General features: G+C 44.0%; 1 protein-coding gene across 1 annotated transcript in view; it reads left to right on the top strand.

Annotated features, from left to right (window-relative positions):
* Nucleotides 1-23,584, top strand: part of SORCS2 (sortilin related VPS10 domain containing receptor 2) — a 138,977-nt gene that overhangs the window by 19,118 nt on the left and 96,275 nt on the right. Inside the window, exons 2-3 of the mRNA XM_035103573.3 lie at nt 535-602; nt 22,656-22,755. Of these exons, the coding sequence (XP_034959464.3) occupies nt 535-602; nt 22,656-22,755 (168 nt within the window). The remainder of the gene's footprint in view (nt 1-534; nt 603-22,655; nt 22,756-23,584) is intronic.

Raw genomic sequence — 23,584 nt, 5'->3', positions numbered from 1 at the left:
CCATACCCTCCAACTCCCGGATTGAAAAATCCGGGATCAGCGGCGGCGCGGCACCGGAAGTCGCTTCTAGGCGGTGGCGCAAGTCGCTTCTACGCATGTCCAGACATGCGTAGAAGTGACTTCCGGTGTCGGTGCTGCGCGATTTCCGGTGCCCAGACATGGGCGGCGCGGCGCCAGAAGTCGCTTCTGGTGCCGGGCTGCCCGTGTCTGCATGTCTGGGCACCAGAAATGCGTAGACAGCCAGGAGCCGGGACATGGCCACCAGCAGGAGCTTTACGGGATATTTACGGGATATAATCAATTCGGGATAACAGCGGGAAACGGTAACAAAATATGGGGGTTTCCCGCGAAAAACGGGAGGCTTGGCAGCTATGACTTTTACCACCCAATCCTGATTTCAGTGGGACGGTCTTAGATGAGGTAAACATAAAATAACTCTTAAGAACTCGATTTATTTAATTGCATGCTGCTGATTATTATTTCTGTTGTCTGACATAAATACCTTAGTTCTCTTATTCATTTGTTTTCCTTTAGGTGATTCTGATCCTTACCAAGTATTACCACAGTGATATGGGCAAAGTATTGGAGAGCTCTTTGTGGAGGTATGTTCTTGTCTCATGCGCTCAGTATGTGTTCAGATAGATTCACATTTTGCTGTTTATTTCTTTTGTTCTCTTTAAAGAGCAGCTTGAAAAACTTGGAAAGACATTTAAAGGTTTGGGGCAATAGATACTCTTCTAATGTTACAATTTTAATAACAACATGAGATTACAGGAGAGTATTTCTTTTTCAGGAGTGGAACCTATTTGTAAACTTCCAGAGCCTTAATTTTGCTCAGATCTCTTCTAGCCTGATTTTATCTTAATTTATCTTATTTATTTTAGTTGTGTAAATAAATGGGCAAGTAAATTAGCTCAGGATGTGGTATGTGAAGTCTTGGGTGCGTTAATTTGCTTTATAAACATTTTTTCAGCCCAGTTCACATGTTTACTCAAAAGTAAACCATACTGAACTCAATCCTTTTTAACAGTGTTAAACACTGCAACCTTAATAACCTTGATCAAATACATATATGAACACGCACACCCCACCTAATTCTTCTAGCTGTTCTTAATGGATGTGATGAATTTCTTACTATATTCATGCACTTTTGTTAGTCTATATTTAAATCATCCACTGATTTTAATGGGGGGAAAGCTTCAAGTGATGGCTACAAGTTACTTAAGATTCCATTTACTTTAGTGTGATTCATACTCAGCAGCAGAACATGTCTTCATGGCGCCTGTGTGTGTGTGTGTGTCTGTCTGTCTGTCTGTGCGCTGGGGGAAGTACACCATCTCAGTGCCCATTTATTTTATTTTTTCTAACTCTAACTCTTTTTTTCTAACAGCGTGTTCTTGGTTATATTTATAATGTTTTTATGTTGCTGCACATTTGTTTTGTGTATATGTTGCTGCATAATTTTGAATATGATTTGTCAGCTGATTTTATTGTAAGAAAGTTTTCCTAAAAGGCAAAATACAAATTAATGAAGTAAATCAAATAATGGTCTTAGTCCAGAAACACTGGAGAAGTATATAAAAATACTTTTTTTTGAACATGTGCTAATTGCTTATGTAACACTCACTGTCTCTGCTTTAGGCTTAACCCAGAACAGGTTAAATCAAACCTCCTCCTAGTGCAGATGAGCCTCCTACCAAAACTGGGCTGAGCATCACTTGGTTGGCTCCCATCCAGTCTTTTATTGGTTACTGGTTATTGTGCATGAGCAATGCAGAAGTAACAAGATTTGTGGCAAAATATGCTTCTCCAGGTGGCGCTGTGGTTAAACTACTGAGCCTAGGGCTTGCCGATCAGAAGGTCGGCGGTTCGAATCCCTGTGACGGGGTGAGCTCCCGTTGCTCGGTCCCAGCTCCTGCCAACCTAGCAGTTCGAAAGCACGTCAAAGTGCAAGTAGATAAATAGGAACCGCTACAGCGGGAAGGTAAACGGCGTTTCCATGCGCTGCTCTGGTTCGCCAGCCGCGGCTTTGTCATGCTGGCCACATGACCTGGAAGCTGTACGCCGGCTCCCTCGGCCAATAATGCGAGATGAGCACGCAACCCCAGAGTCGGTCACGACTGGATCTAATGGTCAGGGGTCCCTTTACCTTTACCTTTTATGCTTCTGAAGGCATTTGCAGTATCTCTCTTAAATCTGTAATTTTATCAACATGGAAACACTGAGATTGTAGCTGTTTGTTTTTAAAACCCCTGTGATTAAATTGTATAGGTATTATAAAAAATGCCAGGCAGGATGAGAGGTTGTGGTAGAGGTTGGTGGAGTGTGTTGTGGGAGCCCATGAAGGGGTGCAAAGAGTTTCTGTGTGCTGTGGACAGAGTCCCAGGTCTACCATTGCAGGGTCCTTCTCCACAGAGGCCATGTCCAGTGTCAAGGGCATTTTGTACAAGCACTGCCACATGTTTGGGGGGCATACAAGTAAATGAACACCATCAACCTACATGGTAGAAAGTAAAGGAATTGTTGGTGGGGGGACTTAACCACTTGATCTGTGCTTCTTCTGACAGCTAGTCTGCTTGCCCTTAGAGTTCAGTGGGAACCATAAACTCATATTAAGAAAATAATGCACTTAGGTCACAATTGGAGTGGAGTCCTTGGGACCCAGTGAATTTGGCTGGATTTTAGTCTAGTGCTAAGGAGATAATTCTGTCATTTCTTCTAATGGGATGATCTCCCCTTCCCCACGTGTGCTGTTCTGGGGGTTCTCATTGTTGTGGAGGGGGGGGGGGTTATTAAAATATCCCCTCACACCCAGTTTAATATTCCACCATCCTTCAGGAGAGTTTATTTCTTTCAGCAAAGTAAGCGGCTCATGTATATGTTAAGCAAAGCTTTAATAATAAAGAAAATTGTAACACACTAACATACTATCTGAGGGAAACTAAAACAGCATCATAAGGCAGGAATGAGACAAGAATGAAAAATGACAGTTTGTCTCTTTAACTGAACTTAACTGAGCACTCAAAAGGAGGCACCAATTCTGGCGCAGAACACCAAAGCCATGCCCACCAGATGCCAGACATTCTACTATTCAAATTAGGCTCCAGTGTTTGTCTTCACTCATGACCCTCCAGAGCAGATTTGGGGAGGCGTGGGGGTGGCATGAGGCAAGGAGAGAGAAAAGCCCCATTATGGGAGTCCTTGTGCTGGCTTTCACTAAAGGTACAAGGTAGTTGAATCCAGACCTTAATGTCAGAAAAGGCAGGCTGATTTGCTATTGCTTCAGGGTGTCCATTATTAGGGCTCCGAGGGTCACATTACAGGGAGTTGTACAGGCATAAGACAAACTGAATCCTTTTGTCTTTTTGTACAGTCATACCTCGGGTTGAGTACGTTGCGGGTTGCGTACTTTTGGGTTGCGTACTTGGTGTTTACTTCCGGGTTCCGCCGCACGCTCATGCGCAGAAGTGTTCTGCGCGCTTTGTGCGCGTGCAGAAGTGCTCTATCGGCGCTTCACACATGCGCTAAAGCACCACTCGGGTTAAGTACTTTTCGGGGTGTGAACGGCACCCCGGAACGGATTGGGTACTTAACCCAAGGTACCACTGCAGATGGCAATGACCTTTTCTGTGGCACCCCAGAGTTGTGCCTTAGCAGGGGCTTACACAAGAGAAAGATGGGGGGGGAACTGGGACAGGAAAAATATTGCAGGGGAGGATGTGGTTTTGCCACTCCAGCCCAGGGAAAGTCTCCTGGAAGGAAAGGTAAAGAGCTGCCCTAGTCGCCTCCACCATGGCTGGTGAGGGCTGGCAGACCTGGCTTGCCTAGTGGTGCCTCCTGCCTCTTTCCCTTCCTTATTTTTCCTCCTTCCAGTTGCTCCCCTCTACTCCCCCCCATCCTGCCTGCAAGAGGGTTTTGTTCTTGAAGCTGAAGACTGGCTCTCCTTCTTTGATGAGTCGTCCTCCCAGCTGCCATCAGCTGCTCCTTGCTGCTTCATAATTGCTGTGCTCTGCAGCCGCCATGGGAGAAGCTCATTTTGTTTGCCAGCAAGGGCTTAAATACAACTTTCACCCTGTGTTCCTTGTTGCTGGGATGGAGCAGGCGCTGATATGTGACTGGAGCTGGCCGCGGTGTCCCTGAAATCAGGGCTTTCATTCTCCCCACCATCTTAAATGAATGGATGCCATTCACCTTATTGGAGGGCAGGGGAATGAATGGCCACTGCCAGTGATTTGTTTTCTAAAAAAAATGTTTAGGGGTACTCTCATTTTGGCTGCTCTCCCTCCCCCCTTCCTACCCCAACCCCTGGACGAGGGACTCGAGGTGGCGGTGGTGCTGAGAGGACGGGAAGGCCCCTGGCGGTGGTGGCTTGAGCGAGGAGGGGCAGTGCTCGCTGGCTTACTCTAGCCTGGGAGGAAGAGTAGGAGGAGGGGGGGATTGCCATTGTCCCCACTGCGGCTGCCCCAGACTCCCCTCTCCGGGCCCCGGCGGGGAGAATGACAGAGCTCCAGTCTGTGCTGCTACTGTGGAGACAGCTGGTATGTCCATCCATCCATCGGTTGGGGCAACACAAAATGTTTAGGGGTACGTGTACCCCTGCATCCTCCCAGAATAAAAGCACTGTCCACTGCCAAAACTATATTTTTGGGACTTAGCTTTAGAGCTGAAAGATAATATTTTATGTGCATTTTAAGTGCATTATGCAAATGTGACACTAGATGGAGCTGGTAAGCTTATGGAAAATTCCATATATATATTTATTTTTATTTTTTTAAAAAGCATTTTCACAGCTTTTTTATTTATGTGTAGATTCAGCCTATGTGTAAATTAAACCTGACTATGAAGGTGGCAGCTTCAGGGGCAGTGGGCAGGTTCTGCTCCCTCCCTTGTGGCACTCCTGTGGTTTTACTTTCTATAGGAATGAAATGGCTCCATTCAGTTTTATGGCAGGAAGTTGCAGACTGCATGAGGCAGCACCCTTGCCCTCTAGTTCTCGTGTGTGTGTGTGTGTGTGTGTGTGTCTGTCTGTCTGTCTGTCTGTCTGTCTCTGCCTTCCTTGCTCCTTTCCACACCTCATCCACAAGAGCAATTCTCAGGCAGTGGATGCTGCTGCTGCTGGAGAGAGAAGCCAGGCAAGACCACTTAGTCTCTTCTTGCCTCCTCACGTCAGCCATGGCAACAGCCCTCAGACAGGGCTGCCCGCACTCCGTAATGTGGAGGGAGGCTGGTTGTGGGCAGCTTTGAGAAAGCAGCAGCACATCTGGAGAACCTGCTCCCTCCCTTGCCTGTCTAGACATTGTTTTGCTCTCAGTGGTTGATTTGCCTAAGGAAGAAAAGAAGAAGCAACTTTTAACACATACAGTGGTACCTCTACTTACGAATTTAATGCGTTCCGAACGCACATTTGTAAGTCGAACAAATTTGTAAGTCGAATCCCATAGGAATGCATTGGGAGAAAAAATTCATAAGTAGAAAAAAATCCTATCTAAACCGCATCCAAGATGGCGGACGGAGCTCTGTTCGTAAGTAGAAACATTCGTAAGTAGAGTTATTCGTAAGTAGAGGTACCACTGTAATGCCTTCTGCTGACTGTAAGGGCATATAACAGGGTCCCGTAAGCGGATAGACTTTGTATTTGTGGGCAACCACAGGTGGAGGATGTCCAGCATTATTTATTACATTGCCCACACGGGACCTAGGAGGCATTTTCAAATCCCTTGTTTGTCCAGGAAAGCTGCCTCCCCCTGGTGGGGAGGGTTCTCTGGCTGCTCAGGGAGGCTAATGCTCCAGTAACTTATAATATGGCCCTCTTTGCACGAGTGGCAAGAAAGATCAGGAAGAAGAACCTGGACAAAATTGCGGTAAACTGTAAGGGAGATTCAGAGCTCTAAATAGGAAAATCCAGATGCTTGCTGTGTGGAGACCCCAATCTATGTGTGCATCTTCATTTTATGGTTTTGGTTATTCAGCCAGTGGCTCTGCTTTTTATATACAGTTATAGAGATATTTCTTTTCCTGACAGGGTTTGTATGGTTTTGTCGTGACCTTTGGCTAGTGCAATAAAGCTTATTTACCCCAACTAGGAAAAATTAAACAAGAAAACTTTTAACACACAAAGTTTTCTTTTTATTATGTTTGGTGGTTGGGAGACTCTCCTGGCCCTACAATAATTTTTGCTTTTTATTTTCGAAAAGTAGGGAGGACTTTAAAGGTTTGCGTTTCATTGCATCCTCCAAAATTCAAGGGTGCTTGGTTTATACAAGAATTTCCATGGTAGTTTCTAAAGTGCCAACACGATTTAAAAAGAAAGTGTTCTCAGGCTCTCGGTGGATGGCAGAATTGATATCAGGCCTATTCAGGGAGGTGCCATGGTGATAAACTGGTGTTGGAAGCTGAGAGGAAACAAAATGCCAGTGTTCTGTTAAGCTTCTGTAGATTTAGCCAGCTGCAACTAAGTGCTGTGGTGACAAACAAATTAAGAATGCCACAGGTTAAAAACAAAGCATTGTCTATGTAAGGACCAAGGCCTGGTTAAATTGCTAAGGATGGCGCTAACTTCATGCATGTGTATGTGGTTTTTTGAAAGCAACAGTAACCTAAAATGATATTTTCCTAGTAAGGTGCCCACCAATGTGCAACGAAATATTGCCACAATGATAAACTATAGCTTAATGGGTAAACGAGTGGTCACCTCAGCGACCATTCCCTGTTGTTTTAACCACCTCCTTCCTTGGCCTTGGCCTTGGCTATTGGAATGGACAAGGTTCTACTCTGACCTAAAGGATCATGTTTGCTGTCTGGGGGCCCGGATAAATGTCACTGAAGGCCCAGAGACCAACTGAGGCAGAGGTAGCTCAGCCACAGTGATCCACACTTGGGTTATCTTCAGATTAATGACCGCCAATGCTGGTTGCCAAATAGCACCTTCAACCTAGATTACGGTCGCCTCAAATGAATGTCTGTTTTCCAGGGGTTGGGCTGGATGACCTTGGTACCACCCAACGCTACAATTCTATGATTCTACTATCTCAACTGCATTGCTTGAATGTAGCCAGTGTGGTGTAGTGGTAAAGAGTTCACTTATGAACCACTTTAAAAGCACCTGTAAAACCCTGGGGAGATTCTGCTTCTTTATTCCATTGTGAAAACGATCCATTTATTTCCACTCTTTGCATCCAGTTCTAATTAAACCAGCTACTGATCCATAAGTGGACCTTCGCTTTTATCGTATGATAAAGTGCACTTTAGGAGCCTTCAACGAGGATTTTATCAAAAGCTTTTTAAAGGTCCAAGTACTCTGCCTGCTGAATCACCCCTACCCACATTCTGTTTGATATTTTCAAAGAACACTGAAAGGTTAGTCAGAAGCTGCTGTGAGTCTCCTTTAGCAAGGCTTGTTCTTTTATATCTGCCATTCTCCAATCTGGCGCCCTCAAGATATTTCTAGACTACCACTACACTGACCATTAGTTGGTTCAGGAGAAAAATATATAGAAAGGAGAATCCCTAGATGCCAAGATCCAAGTTTGGGGCAAGTACCCTTTGGTGAGAGAACCCTAGCAGAGATTTAAAATCACAAAATATGCAGCAAAGTAAAGCATAGAAACACGGCCTTTAAAATATGTGCCCTTTAAAGTGAGTTCCAAAATGTCCCCCCCCCCAAAGTTTCCCTCTTCCCCCAGCATAGGAAATATTTTACTTACAAACTTTCCAAAGTTTTCTGTGCTTCAGAAAAGGTTGCACAGGCAGTAAAACTTCACTTAGTTACAAAGTGGTGAAAGTTCCTAAATTATTGATATAGGAACTCAAGAATGGCTGATGAGAGCCATATAGCTGAGCTGGAACAACCAGCTCAACCATCTTCAAACGTTGAGTTTCTCAGGTAGACTGGAGGTGAACAATAGGCTTGATTACCTATTTCCTCCCAAGGTGAGAGGAAGTGACCTAGGCTAAGCCTGGCAGGACAGCTTACTCTATGGCAGGGGTGGCCAACTCCCAAGAGACTGCATTCTACACTCAGATTTAAAAACTGGCAGTGATCTACCCTCTATTTTGGGGGTTCAGGTCAAAGTTGTTGAACTTTTTTTAGGAAGGAGGAAAGCCTCAATTTTTGAGAATTTGAGCCTAATATCAAGGGAGAAAGGGGAACAGCCACTCACCAACAGTTTGCTGGGGAAACGAACAGCCTAAGTGAGTAAACTGTGTCTTCCATTCTGCAGATTGTGCAACAATGGAGGGCGGGACGAGGGAGCGGGGCCAGATCCTATTTTACCAGTGCTAAGGAAAGGGACCCAGCTACCGACCGTGATCTACCAAAGCCTCACAGGGATCTACCAGTAGATTGTGATCGACCTGTTGGACACCCCTGCTCTATGGTATTAGCCACATCGTGCATTAATTAGACTTAAGCATGTTGGTTTTATGAGACTGGTTATCCAACACCATTGGCCATGTGGGCTGAACTAGGGCTGATAGGAGTTGTAGTCCAAGCATCTAGAAAGGCTGGAGAAGGCAGTTCTGTATGCTTGATAACTTTATATTTAACCATGCTTTCCTCCAATTTACAAGGATCAGAAGTTATGCTTGTGGTCCTAGATCTTTCTTTTAAAATTGGTGGTAAATCCACTACTTTGCAGTCATCTAGTATAGACATCTTAGGGACAACTTACATATTTTTGTAACAAGATCAGCAATTTCACAGCTTACCCAGGGAGTCTCACCTGGCATCTATCATTATGTCTTTTTAGCACTATGCAATAAGAGTTCTTAAAAGCCCAAGTGAATTGGTTTTATTCTTCCGCTACATTTTTTATTTTTGCTTTTTCTAGTCTGCTGTTTTTATTGTTCATATGTGTTTTTATTGTTTTTATCTGTTTTATCTGATTCATTAGTTGTCCTGGGAGAGATAATACTGAAAGGCAGTTTTCAAAACACCTGATAAATAATAAATAGCATTGTCACCATTACCCCACAGGCTTCGATTTCCTTCAAGGAACTGTAAAGTGTAAGTTCGAGGGAGTGGGGGACATAAGTGCTGGGGAAAACCACTATCGGCTGCAGTACCAATTGGTACAGAATTACGAACCTTTCCCACCACAGCTCTATGTATCAGCATTGCGGTGTGTAGTTACTGGTGCATTTTGCCAGCCATCTATATATGAGAATATCTGTGAGTACATTAGAGCAAGGCTTTCATGCACCTTTCTTTGACACAAATGTGGTTTGTTTTTGTTTGTTTGTTTGTTTTAAATGCATTAAGATGTACAAAAAAGGATGTAACATGGAAGGAAACTTTATTTAAGATGTGCAGTATACATCCTTCAACAGCTGTATAGATGAGATATGGGGACCAGAGTTCCTGTGCTCACGTTCTGCATGGCCCCATTTACAACAAATGCCACCTCCACAGGTCCAAATTGTATGTATGGAATGTGTACCCCTCTCTCTCTTGCCTCATTGCCATAGAAATACCACGTTTCCTGTTTTTTGAATAGACAGATAAACACAGAGAATAAAGTGGTATTAATTGCGTGGAAAAGGATTGTGATATGTTGGATAGGATCATTTCCCATGAAGATTTTAGTATATTGGAAGTGCCATGGGAAATACGATACATGCTGGCTGGTTGCTTGCCTTTCCTATTTCTCTGCTTCAGGCTGGTAACTTGAGGCTTTTACAAATCAATTTTCATACTTGTGGAACAGCTTCCTGGTTGCCAGTTTCTCATCAAACATTTCTGTTGTTGGACGCTGACATATGTGGCCTGACCGTCCTATGAACTTTGTAAGAATTCAGTCATAATTATTCTGCTTCATTCAATGTCTACAGCAACAATTTGCCACAGTATAGTATGCTCGATGTCAGAACTGCTCACAGATTTTCATTTTCTATTCACCTTTTTATTATATATTTTTTTACAAAGCAAGTGCCATAAAGCAAGCACTGTCTCCTCAGTATTAGACATTTGAAATAGGGTTCTTGTTTAATAGCCAAGTGGGTAGCTTGCTCATTTGTGGCACCCCTGCTGTGGGACTCCCACCCAAGGAGGTTTCTGTTTTATTGTCTTTTAGGTGTCAGATGAAGAAGACATCTCATTCCCTTAGGCGTTTTAATTGGTTTGATGTTGGATAGTATTGGGAAGCGGCTATATTTTAAAACACAAATTCTTTGCTTTTTTAATAGATATTTTAAGTGAATATCGTGCTAATTCTGTTGTTTGTTTATTGCCTCCAAATAATTTGCTGTATTTTATTATTGCCCTACTGTAGATTACACTGTAAAGCAATTTTGCACCATGGTGTAGAAATGCTTTTAAATAAACAAACAAGGAAGCGAATGTGAACTCCCAGAAGGGAGGCTTGTGCTCAGAGGCCATCACCATGCAGGTCATTCCAGGGGCACGTTGGGGGAGCACTTTGGACCCACCAGAACTGGACCCCCCTCTTCCCCTGACACTCTCGGGCTGAAAAATGTATGCTTGCCTTGGAGCTGGTGCAGTTGTTTTCTCTCCCATTAGAGTCTATAAGAGGAGAATTTTCCTAGAGGGCTAACTGTTGAGGGGGACACCTGGAAAATCCACCCCTGCCTTCCTTCCTTCCTTCCTTCCTTCCTTCCTTCCTTCCTTCCTTCCTTCCTTCCTTCCTTCCTAGCTGGTGTGGAGTGGCAGGGAGTGGCAGTTCATCTTCCACATAATTCCAGCAGCACCACCACTGCTGTAGGATTGCTCTGTCCATAAATAATTGTGAAGATAAAATATGTATCTGAGGGAATAAAGGAGGCAGTTATGACACCATAGCTGAAGAATAAGACCTCAGTTAGCAATAACTTTCCACTCATTTCTGGCTTATCATAAATATAAAACACAGTTTCATTTCTTGGCAACCTTGGTGTGACGTAAGAGGTCCCCCACCTTACGCCTTTTGTTTCCAAACCTCTCAAATTATAAAAAGCACTAATAGGGATTCCTGAGGTAACACTAAACCTCTCCACTCTTCCCTATAGCCTTATTGTAATCCCCCCATCCCTTGTGGGTTTTACAAATAAAATGAGAGTACTTTTCCAGCCCAAACGTGGCCTGGTATCTTCTTAAGCTCTGGGGTGAATAGGAGACTATTCTTAGTGTACACACCAGTAAGGGGTTCTCCTCACTTGAGCTTTCCCCACCAGGAAGCTTTCCTTCCTCCTGAGGAAACTCTGTGTCACCCTTGAACCAGTCTCCCTCTTCCTCCTCCTCTCGGTGCACTCAAGGGACAACAAACTATCCTTTCTGCCTTAGATAGGGGTTTTGTCCTTTTAATGAGTATCCCCACCAGATGAGCAATAGATTCCTCTTCTGGAAAGATCACACCGACGGTAGTTTAAATGGCACTTTAACTTAACATTTAATGTCTTAAAATCTTAACGGTTGCATTCAAGTTTCATGTGTACAAGCGTGTGCTTTCAATAGAACTGTTCTTGTTAATTATATAATTACAAACCTAACCAATTCCTCATCTACACCTGCTCTAGTAACCTACTCCACAACCTCCCACACGCTCCCACTCCCAAAACCCTCTCTCCTCCTGAATTAACGGCTACCCATCCTCTTTAAACCTGCGGCTGTCCCGCCCCTCATGGAATGGAATGCCGTCAATCAACTAAGAGGCTGGGTTTAACACTTAACACCCTGGAGTTCTACTCAAGCCAGCCCAAACTTGGACTTTCAGGGACAGGGTGGCTAATAGAACAAAGTTGTAACACCTCCTTATGTGGCATCTTCGAGTAGCTTCTCCAAGAGAAATTATGCAGGGCCATTCTCTACATGATCTCATCAAAACGTACAGCTTTCAATATTGGACATACATTGTTGATATCTAGCTCTTAACCCCTGACTCATAACTTTCTCCCTCTTTCCAGTTGTGTAACTTCACCTGCCTGCTTGCTATTTCTTACAGGATCTAAAGGTGTGAACACAACTAGAGGCTACATTTGGCCTGCTTGTTGCTGTATGGCATTGCTGAGCCAGAGTGATCAGCCAATATTCCTAGCATTTTTTTTTCTCTGTTGAGCCCCTAGCCAGTAACAAAAAATGTGATATTTTCTCTCTGTGTACATCTTATATTACTGAATTTAATTAGTATTATTCCACAAATTTGAGATCAACCAATTCATCCTGTGCAATTTCCTAATAATCTGTATTAACAACAGTTTTCAGTTGCTGTCATCTAACAGTTAGATTCTAACCAAAACATTTCTCCTCACCCCCAGGCTTCTGTAAAATATGCAAATATTTAATAAAGAGGGCCCCATCACTGATTACATCCACTGCTTTCTTTTCTTCAACTGTACTGTCTGCTTTTAAGCAAAACCTTAACTAGTCCCTTTAATACATATTTGACATGTCTCTTTTAAAGCAGAAATAATAGTTTCTTACATCATATGTAACCAAATGTTCTGTGAAATTTTAAACTGATTCAATCTGCTGAGTTTCATTTTATTTGGAAAACCATCTACCTTCTAAAAAAAAAGGATATCAGATTAGCTTTAGTAGCCCCTATAATGCCTCACAGCTGTTTTCCTTCGCATTCTCTGGCCCTAATTCAGAATTCCTAACAAGTAAAAAGGCACAATGGAATCCAGCCTCAGCAACATAGAGGGTGGGATCTAATGTACTGTACTGTAAGCAGGTATCCACTCTTGCAACAGGACTTCTCATTCCTCTTCCTCCCACAGCAAATCCCATGTGCCCCCCCCCAAAAAAAATCTGGGTGGGGACCCTATGGATCAGATTTTGGGGTTGCACGAAAGGGTGGAGAAATGCAACCAGACTCACGATTTCTCCAGCATGGGAGTTGGACTCCTTCCACACAATCCCCTGGATCTGACTTTAACTATGCAGTACCAGCAAACTTTATGGAAATGTCTGTCTCCCTTCTCAGTCAAATCTAATATGGGTTGGCATAGTGCATATGCATACACCATATATACTAAAATGAAATCTTTTTGATTGAAATTGTTGAGCATTTGAAGTAGACCCCCAGGTTCTTTCACCTTCACCTGGTCTTTTGAACGCATTCGCCTCATTTGATCTCTTCCTTTCTATTTATCCTGCATGAACCTCAAGTGGCTTTTTACTCAGTCGGGGTGCTGTGCTAATGCAACAACTACATTGGCCAGAAGAGTAATTTTGTATCACAAATTTTTATCTCCTGATTTTTCTTATATTACTGATATTAAGCAGCAAAGAGAAACCCTGTGGATAAAACACTTAAAGATCTGTAATACTTATCCAATTTGGTATGGGACCTGTGCTTCCTATGCAAATTGCTTATAATTATTGCACTGTTGATTGAAAGAAGTTCCACATGTTTTTCTGTATATACAGTATCACCCACCTCTCTAGTTGTTTTAGCTTCTCAACATTGATCCTGTTGTTTGTTTTTTTAAAAAATCTTTTCCCCCCTTTTATTTATTTACATGACAAGAACTTACATATCAAAATCCATTCCACGTACCTATGACATTATTATATATAGTTCCTGTAAAGGTTTATATAACAACAGTTCATTCCACATCTCTTTACAATTTGCCTCTCCCCCTTTTCTTTCCCCCAGTCCTTCCCCCTTCCTTTCCACCCTCCCCCTGATCCTTCCTTCTTCATATCTTTAACTATGTACACAGTCTGTTCATTCGTGCTTGTATATTCGGGTTGGCTTCTCCCTTTTCTATCTAATTCCTGTAAAATGCCCACTTATTTGTGATTTTTTGGCATTTATTTCCCCATCTATCCTCTATCACTATCTGTGCAAATATTTCTGATTGTACGTATTCAAAAACATAGTTGTTCCATTTTTCCATATTCCATTTAGCTTTATCTTTCCATCCTAGAGCAATAATTACCTTTGGCCCTGCTTGTTTAAGACATTTCTTATAGGATGTCCTATGTGTCTACCTGTGACAAAGCCGTATTGATCTTCCTTAATTATTTTAGGTAATATAAAAATATTAGTAGGGGAAGTTTGGAGGTTAAAATTGAAGAAAGTTATAGATTGAGACTGAACGAGGAAATTTCATTGGAAGAAATAGAGAATGTAGTTAAATCATTTAAGAGCAAGACGTCCCCAGGACCCGACGGCATCACTACTGTATAGACTTTTATAAAGAAACAATTGATATTTTGGGTTTAGAAATGAAAAAGGTATTCAATAATATTTTAGAAGGGGAGAAAGCCCCAGACACCTGAAAGCTAACTGAAATAGTAGTAATTGAAAAACCACAAAAGGATCCTACAGAGGTCGTACAGACCTATCAGCTTATTAAATCAGGACTATAAGATATTTACCAAGGTCCTGCCAAGACAACTGGAATGTGGTGCCCAGAACTGGACACAGTATTCCAGGTGAGGTCTGACCAGAGCAGAATACAGTGGTACTATTACTTCCCTTGATCTAGATCAGAGGTTCCCAACAAAATTTTCTCGAGGACCCCTCATCGAGCCGCTATTGTGACAAGGACCCCCATTAATTCCTAATCCTAAAATTAAAAAGTGAGAACCAAATTAAGAGTCTTTTTATATTTTATATGTTTTTTACAGTTACAACAGAGTACTCCATCAGTATACAGTTAGTTTTAATTTTCAGTTCTTAATGAGATGAGTTAAATCTGTCCTTTGAGTCCATTATTTCTGAAATATTAGGTTCCAAACTTGAAACTTTCACTCTGAAATCCGACCGCATGTCGAGCCGATTCCTATATTTGTTTTTCATGAAACACATGGAAGAAAATGCTTGCTTTGTTTACAAACACTACTGTTTTGCAAAGAGGCAGCGCGCGCCAGGGAGGAGGGAGGGGAATGGAGAAGACAGGGTACCTGCGCAGTAGCGCACAAATGAAGCCGACGAGCACAAAGCATCTTGGGGAGGTGAGCGTTAGTAGAATGTGCGCGCTGCCTCTTTGCAAAACAGACTCTGCGCTAGACTCTGCTCATGCAGGAAGCGGCCAAAACAAAAAATATGTTATCATACGAAATATATTTAATATATTATATTTTTTATTCTAATAGCATCTTGCGGACCCCTCTGGCATAGCTCGCGGACCCCTGGGGGTCCCCGGACCACCTGTTGGGAACCACTGATCTAGATGCTATACTCCTATTGATGCAGCCCAGAATTGCATTGGCTTTTTAGCTGCTGCATCACACTGTTGACTCATGTCAAGTTTGTGGTCTACCAAGACTCCTAGATCCTTTTCACATGTACTGCTCTCAAGCCAGGTGTCACCCATCCTGTATTTGTGCCTTTCACCCCCCCCCCCAAAGTGTAGTACTTTACATTTCTCCCTGTTAAAATTCATCTTGTTTGCTTTGGCCCAGTTGTCTAATCTGTTAAGGTCATTTTGAAGTGCGATCCTGTCCTCTGGGGTATTAGCCACCCCTCCCAATTTGGTGTCACCTGCAAACTTGCTCAGGATGCCCTCAAGCCCATCCTATAAGAAATGTTAGCCCTGAGAGCCTAACAATGGTCTATTATTTGCTTTGGCTCTATGTGTCTCCTGAAGGCATAGTATATCGATCCTGTTGAAATAAAATACTTTAATTCCAGCTGCCTACCCACCTAGATTTTGCTAGAACAGAGCGATGTGCCTCTCTTCCATTTTTAGAATAGAACCGAGACTGTGTTGTTAAGAACAATTTGATTCCTCACTAGTCTTCCAACCTGGGTTGGGAGAGGAGCAAAGTTGCTCCATTAACTCTCCCTCCTGATCACCCTTTTTACTACTACTACTACTACTACTACTACTACTACTACTACTAATGTATTATTGATTACTTATACCCCACATATCTGGCTGATATACTGGTAGCACCATGTCTATAGAACCAAACATTTGAACATATATATGCAAATCTGAATTGGGTAAAACAGGGCCAGGAAGAGCCTGCAGTTACTTGGATTATTAATTTCAATCCAAGGCACTTGCTACATCTTTTCAGACGCAGGAATAACCTGTGGGAGTCATCCAGTAGCTCTGCAATGTAATAAGAGAAGCAGCCTATGAATTATCACTATTTTGGGGCCTGTCAAAGGACGACATTGTCTTATCCCCCCCTCCCACTCTCTCTAGCTGTGGAAAGCCGAGGGCAGCATTCTTGCATTTATTTTATTACCTAATAGAGGATGTAGATCTTCAGGCACAAGACAGCTGTGGCATTGTGCTTAATTTGTCTGGGGGGGGGAATTATGTTGAAGCTCAGGAACTGAGAGTTAACCACTCTGTTTCCCGCCCCGACCCCCGTCCTGACCCGGTGGTGGAGTTGCTGCAGCCAGGTGCAAGGTGCACCGTCTCCTGCTCCCCCCCCCCAGGTCAGGCCTGACCCGAGGGCAGAGCTGTTGCAGCCAGGCACAAGCACCAGAGCCACGGCACACCTCCTTCTTGTGTGGAGCCAGGCTCCAATGAAGGTGCTGCTGTGCCCCCTCACAAAATTGTGCCCGGGGACATGTCCCCCATGTCCCCCCCCCCCCCGCTAAGCCTCTGATACCTTGTCCATCAGATCATTTTTTATTAAAGGGGAGATGAATGTTGAACAATGTTGCTCTCAGGGAACACTCAACAGCAGGCACCCCCAAACTGCGGCCCTCCAGATGTTTTGGCCTACAACTCCCATGATCCCTAGCTAACAGGACCAGTGGTCGGGGAAGATAGGAATTGTAGTCCAAAACATCTGGAGGGCCAAAGTTTGAAGGATGCCTGCTCAACAGTTTTTCAATCAATGGGGATGTCTTTTGAAGATTGTTCAGCAACAGCGCTGGATTCAGAATATAACAATTGTTAACTGGAACTGATATTTGAAGACACATGATGTCTGCTTTCAAAGAACGCTGACTGTTAGTTTTCTGGGCCAAGTTCAAAGTATTTGATTTTGAACATCCACAATGACTTGGATCAGGGCACCTTACAGATCTGCTCTTGGGTATACTGCCATGTGTCTTACGATGGTCCCATGTGCAGGAGACAGTATTCCTGCTGTCTTCTGAAAGTGAGCTGAGAACCCTGGCCTCTTGGTGCTTGCCCCCTTAGTGTAGAATTCATGCCTTAAAGAGCTGCTCTCAATATGTGGTTGCTTAGGTAGACATTTACATCTGTATATGCTTCTAGATGTTGACTTTTGATTTCTAAGAATTTTAGCTGGCTCTGGGTTTTGCTTTTATTTCATTGTTCCTTTTGAAATTATTTTAAGACCACTTTGAGCTTTTCTAGTTACTAAGTGGGGGACCCAGGTGGCGCTGTGGTTAAACCACTCAGCCTAGGGCTTGCTGATCAAAAGGTCGGCGGTTCGAATCCCTGTGACGGGGTGAGCTCCCGTTGCTTGGTCCCAGCTCCTGCCAACCTAGCAGTTCGAAAGCATGTCAAAATGCAAGTAGATAAATAGGAACCGCTACAGCTGGAAGGTAAACGGCGTTTCCATGTGCTGCTCTGCTTTGCCAGAAGCGGCTTTGTCATGCTGGCCACATGACCTGGAAGCTGTACGCCGGCTCCCTCGGCCAATAATGCGAGATGAGCGCGCAACCCCAGAGTCAGTCACGACTGGACCTAATGGTCAGGGGTCCCTTTACCTTTACCTTTAGTTACTAAGTGAGATAAAAGTATTCAAAGAAATACAAAAATAAATTCAGAAATGTTGCAGATTTCTATGCCTGTAGCTTCAGGTACATCAAAATTTTGCTTTCAAATCATTCAGCTATTCATTAGTTGCTTGTCCGTTCCCCCTGCCCCCCCCACCCCAAAAAGTGGCCTGTTGTTTTGAAGGCAGGCTTTTCAAATGCCTTCGCTGTTTTCAGTATCCAAGAAGAAAGCTCAAGGTTGCACAACAGGAAGGGCAAAGGAGGAAGACTTGATGTGATTCAAACTGTGCAGGAAGAAATTAAAGCTCAACTGCTTTGAAAGATGGATGCCTCTCAGCGGGAACTGAGAGAGGAATTACATGTAGGAGCAGAAAATTGAGATGGGTTGCTAGGAAACTGATAAATGAACTGGAAGATAGGTTGAGAGGAAAAATAGAACAACAGATGGAACCTGTCTTTAGTGTCACATAGACTGACAGTCATTCCCATGTAGCTGAAGGAGTATGAAATGTTGCAACTAAGCAATGTGGTTGTGAATTACCTCCTTCCCTACTGCTCTACAAGCTGTCTAATTATATAAAACATTGTTATTATTGCTGTTTATAAATAAACAAAAATAGAAAATGAAGCTATTGCCATTTCCTACTGAATTAGGGTAGCAAGACATAATTAGAATCATAGAGCTGGAAGAGACCACAAGGGCAATCCAGTCCAACCCCCTGCCAAGCAGGAAACACCATCAAAGCATTCCTGACATATGGCGGTCAAGCCTCTGCTTAAGGACCTCCAAAGAAGGAGACCCCACCACACTCCTTGGCAGCAAATTCCACTGTTGAACAGCTCTTACTGTCAGGAAGTTCTTCCTAATGTTTAGGTGGAATCTTCTTTCTTGTAGTTTGAATCCATTGCTCCGTGTCCGCTTCTCTGGAGCAGCACAAAACAACCTTTCTCCCTCCTCTGTATTACACCCTTTTATATATTTGAACATGGCTACTGTTATGTATTGGTTTAATTTGTGTACATGAGTTTCTCTGCTAGTCCTGTAACTACCTTTCCCGCTCCTGGGCGATTCAAATGGGTGCGGTGACAGTTGCTATTGGTTAACTTGTTAGCACAATTTGGATCCTCACTCTGATAGGTTCCCGCCAAAATCTAAATGTATCCTTTCTCCAACCCCTGCTCCTGAGAGTATAAAAGGAGCTCACCCTTTCCCTCCAGTTCAGTCAAGATTCCTACTCCAATAAAGAAGACTGTTCCTGTTGTACTTGACTCCTAGCAGTTCCTTGCTAGTATGCTGAATCACTATTCTGAGCTGACTTCACGAAGAGCTGAAATCACACTCACGACTTAACAGCTACCATATCACCCCTTAACCTTCTCTTCTCCAGGCTAAACATACCCAGCTCCCTAAGCCGTTCCTCATAAGGCATCGTTTCCAGGCCTTTGACAATTTTGGTTGCCCTCCTCTGGACACATTCCAGCTTGTCAGTATCCTTCTTGAACTGTGGTGCCCAGAACTGTGGTTTAACCCACAGCGCCACCTGTGTCCCTAATAGGGACAATACAGAGGCACTTACTGAGCTACCTGTGGTGCCATTATGATATGGTATGGCATGTGTGCTTGAATTAGCAGAACTCAGTGTGCTAAAAGTGTCTGGAGGCAGTGCACACACAAATCAATTCCCCCCAAAAAAATATCTACCAAAGCCTTCCTGCACCAAAGAAGGAATATGAGCACTTGGAAACTTCTAGGATATAAGGGGTATGAACATTGCCTTAAACATCCACTTCTATTAAAAAGGCAACACAAACAAATAGTATGCTGGCGTGCAACCTAAATAAAAAGCAACTAAAGATGATTTGCAATAAATGATTTCCACAAGAAGATATGCTTCGATATTCTGAGCAAATGAAATGGAAATGGCAAGAATCATTTTGGCTCAGTCCTATTCGCCATCAGCACTGGACTGACTTTTTCTCTGTGCTGGCAGATCTGAGCATTATGGGCATTATACTATTAACGGTCTGATTCCATGCTCTGAGGCCTAAAAAACCCGCAATAAGTGCAGGCGGACAAGTGAACTGACTAATTATACCAATTAGGATACCCCTTGGTTTCTTTTGGTTACATGTGACTGAGGAGAACAGCAATCAATGTCATTTTGACTTAGTGTTGGGGAATATATAAGGAATCTGAAGGTGTTTTGAGAAGCTGTTGTAAAATGTATGTTAGGCGTGCTGTCATGTCCAATTTTCCTTCACAGGTTCTAGTTTCTGTGCTGTTGAAAAAATGTTTAAAATTCTGTTACTGAATTCATTTATTTTTCAAACCCTTTAACCACTAAAGAGAGCCAAGTTAGAAGCAATTGAATGGTTAAAAAGTGCATGCACACGAAAGCTCATACCAAAATAAAAACTTAGTTGGTCTTTAAGGTGCTACTGAAGGAATTTTTTTTATTTTAAAAAAACAAAGCAATCTAGTTTCCTGTTGCATATCAAGGGCTGTGAAATGAACAGATTATGCAGAATTTCAAATCTTCACAAACATAGATATCTTTCAGATGTTGATGTTAATGCATAATTATTTTTACAAGATTATTATTTCCATGGTGACTTTGCCATCTTCCCCTGTGATCCTATTTATAAGATTTATTACCTGCCCTTAACTGTAAGGTCCCAGGATGGGTTACACAAATGTAATATACAATCATAAAAGCAGATAAACCAGCTATAATTATAAAAAAGTAAAACTTTCACAGTCAGAGCAGAACAGTATAGATTCAGCAAAATAGGTATGTCCCACAAAATAAAATATTTTAACTGACAGCCAAGGTAAAGAGAGATGTTTTGACATTTGGTGAAAGCTCAATGTACCACTGTGGGAAGGGGAGTTGCCACAGAGAAAGCTTACAATACTGAGGGTGGCATGAGACCCCCCCTCAGTCTTAGCACCCAAGAGGGTCAGTGAGAATGGAGATTTCTTTCAGATATTAAAATGCATTGAAACTTAGCATGGTTTGTGCATGTTCGGGTGCGCCTCACCTGGTGTCTTGCTCTTCGATCATGTAACTCATGTTGTCTCCTGTCCTTCCCCTTGAAGGGCCCCATTGAAGGCAGAACTCACCCATTATTTGTACACCCATTATTGTTTCTATAGGCTGTTGTATTTTGAAAATGTTAAGGCTAAGGCTAAGGCTAAAATTGGAAGGATACCTGTGTATTTTTTACTCGTGGAGGCAAAAGCAGGTGTTCATTTTCTGACGGGTTCTTCCTACAATATAAGGTCAATGTCTTCTGTTTCATAAATCTGGATGATGCAAAATGGTGTGAATTTATGTCAAACTTGTTTCATTCATATTGTTACAAAAGTTGGGTGGCACACACACACACACACACACCCGCCCAGTGGTAGCAAGATTTCAGGGGGTTCCAGGCACTCGCCCAGGGTTTGTTCTCCTTTGGGGAATTGAAGATGCTGCTGGGACTTTTAAGAAATACGATTCAGTCACATATTTACAGCTTCAGTCTGCATGGAGGGAGTCCAGATCTTACAGCATGGTCATTTCAAGAGGGGCTTGTTCCCCACAGCAGTGCAGCCATGGAGTCCCAGGCATCTCTCCCAGCCAGCCTTCAGGGCATAGGCACTGAGTTGCACCCAATGTGTGGGCGGGGGCTGGGCGTATATGTGCATGATTTCACATGTGTGACACCCCCCCCCCACCAACCCAGGCTGACTCAACCTGCCACCCCCCACTCACCACCAGCCACCCTTTCGTCCTGCCCCATCCCTGGTGATCCTCAAAAGGACGCAGCAGGGCCAGGCATCGTTGTGGAATTTTGGTGAGCCCAGGCTCCCTTCTTAAAAATATTGGGGGGGGGGGCTGGCTCCCACATACCCCATGGTTGGCACCCCTAGCTCTCAGTCTTTGTTCTCTGCTTCTTCCCAACTTGCTAAAGACTCTTTTCCTGTCATCTCTCTCATACCTCATCAACCTTAGCAACTTCTGCCTGCCCAGGCCCAAGATTCCCCTTAGATGGTCCATCAACACCTTTTGCCATGTTAATGCCTCTATCCCAGGTGAGGCCCTGGCTTGGGAAGGAAGCTTAGCCTGCATTTTTTTCACTGGCCTGCAGTCTTCCCTTCCCTACAGGCAGGGGCGTAGGAAGATAGGGGCGGTGGGGGAGGCACCCCCCCGAGTGAAGCGATCCCAGGGGTGCCATCGCCGCTGCCCGCCCTGCCCCAAAATGCACACCTCGCCCCTGCGCACGCCGTGCCCCTCCCCAAAACACGCTGCTATGTCACTGCGCATGGCGCGCCCCGCCCCAAAACACGTGCCACGTCACTGCGCATGGTGTGCCCCGCCCCAGAACGCACGCCGCGCCCTGCCTCCACAATGCGCGCCACGTCACTGGGGGCAGTGCACCTGCTCTCCGCCCCCCGGTGGCGGAGCATGAAGCTCCGCCGCTGCCTACAGGGATGTGGGTGGCGCTGTGGTGTAAACCACTGAGCCTTGGGCTTGCCGTTTGGAAGGTCGGCGGTTCAAATCCCCGTGACGGGGTGAGCTCCCGTAGCTTGGTCCCAGCTCCTGCCAACCTAGTAGTTCAAAAGCACATCAAAGTGCAAGTAGATAAATAGGTATCACTCCAGCGGGAAGGTAAACGGCATTTTTGTGCACTGCTCTGGTTCGCCAGAAGTGGCTTAGTCATGCTGGTCACATGGCCCGGAAAAACTGTCTGCGGACAAACGTCTGCTCCCTCGGCCGGTAAAGCGAGATGAACACCGCAACCCCAGAGTCGTTCGCGTCTAGACTTAACTGTCAGGGGTCCTTTACCATTTATTAATTTCTAGGGCTTAGCCCCCCATCTATAACAATATGTTTTAGTTGAGTAGGGCCTTCAGAATTGGGCAGTTACGGTACTTTACCTAAAAGTTTTGTTTATAACAGTTTTCAAATGTATAATATGTGAGCTGTCTATCAGCTCTATTTTGAAATGTAAAAATACTGGTTAATTACCACCACCATGCATTTAAAGTTCTGTTTTCCACCATACCAGGTCCTCGGATTTTGGAACATTATATACCAAGTTGAATCTACAGCCTGGAATTGCTACAGTCATTGAAAATTTCTACATCTGCCCCACTAACAAAAAAAAGGTAAGGGGGTGCTCTTTACTACACAACTCAATAGGTCAGCTCAGGAAATGGCTGTCTTTACTTTGTCTTTGCTTTCTACTTGGCCGAATTTAGCTCCTCCATGTTTAGCTCATAATGGAGCAGCTGTAAGATAGGAGTTAATGGTATGCTGTAAAACTCTATCAGTACCTAAATATCATGTTTGAAGGATGCTAGCAATAAATAGTTTTAGTGTTAACCATAGTTTGGTTTATTTAACCTTACTCTCAGGGCCGTCTTAAGCATTCCCAGCGCAGTGGTGCAAAGATCCCTCCAGCACCGCCCCCCCCGTTTCCCAGAGTTGTCAACCTTTTTAAGGGGGGAACCCCAAAGTTGTTGACATTTTTTAGGGAAGGTTCCCCAGAGTTGTTGCCCTGAACTTGGGAATTGCACAAGATTTCACTACAGGGAAGGAGAGGCAAGAGCTGGGGGTGGGGGGAACCTACCGCTTCCTTTACTGGATAAAGAGAGAGAGAGAAAGCGGGACAGAGAAAAGCAGGAAGGAGAGGGCATTTAACCCGCCGACGGAGAGGAGAGAAGGATGGTGGTCGGGAAGCTGAGCCGGGGCAGAAATAATGTCGCTCCTCCTGCCATGCAGGCTTCCCTGATCCCTCGAAGTGAGTGAATGGGTGGGTGGGTGCCGCGGGACAGCAGCAGATGGTCCTCGCCCATGACCACACACGTAGCGTACAGGGCGTGTGTGTGCAGCCCGCAGCATTTCACAACGCTACTTAAAGGGAGAAATAACAGTGCGCTTGGGCACAGCTAAGGACGGGTCTGGGGGGGGAGCCAAACGCCTTGGGCAGACCCC

Source organism: Zootoca vivipara, chromosome 8, assembly GCF_965207765.1.
Source record: "Zootoca vivipara chromosome 8, rZooViv2.hap1.1, whole genome shotgun sequence".
NCBI classification, from domain to species: domain Eukaryota; kingdom Metazoa; phylum Chordata; class Lepidosauria; order Squamata; family Lacertidae; genus Zootoca; species Zootoca vivipara.
Note: the sequence above shows the minus strand (reverse complement) of the source record. Positions and strands in the feature narration are given on the sequence as shown.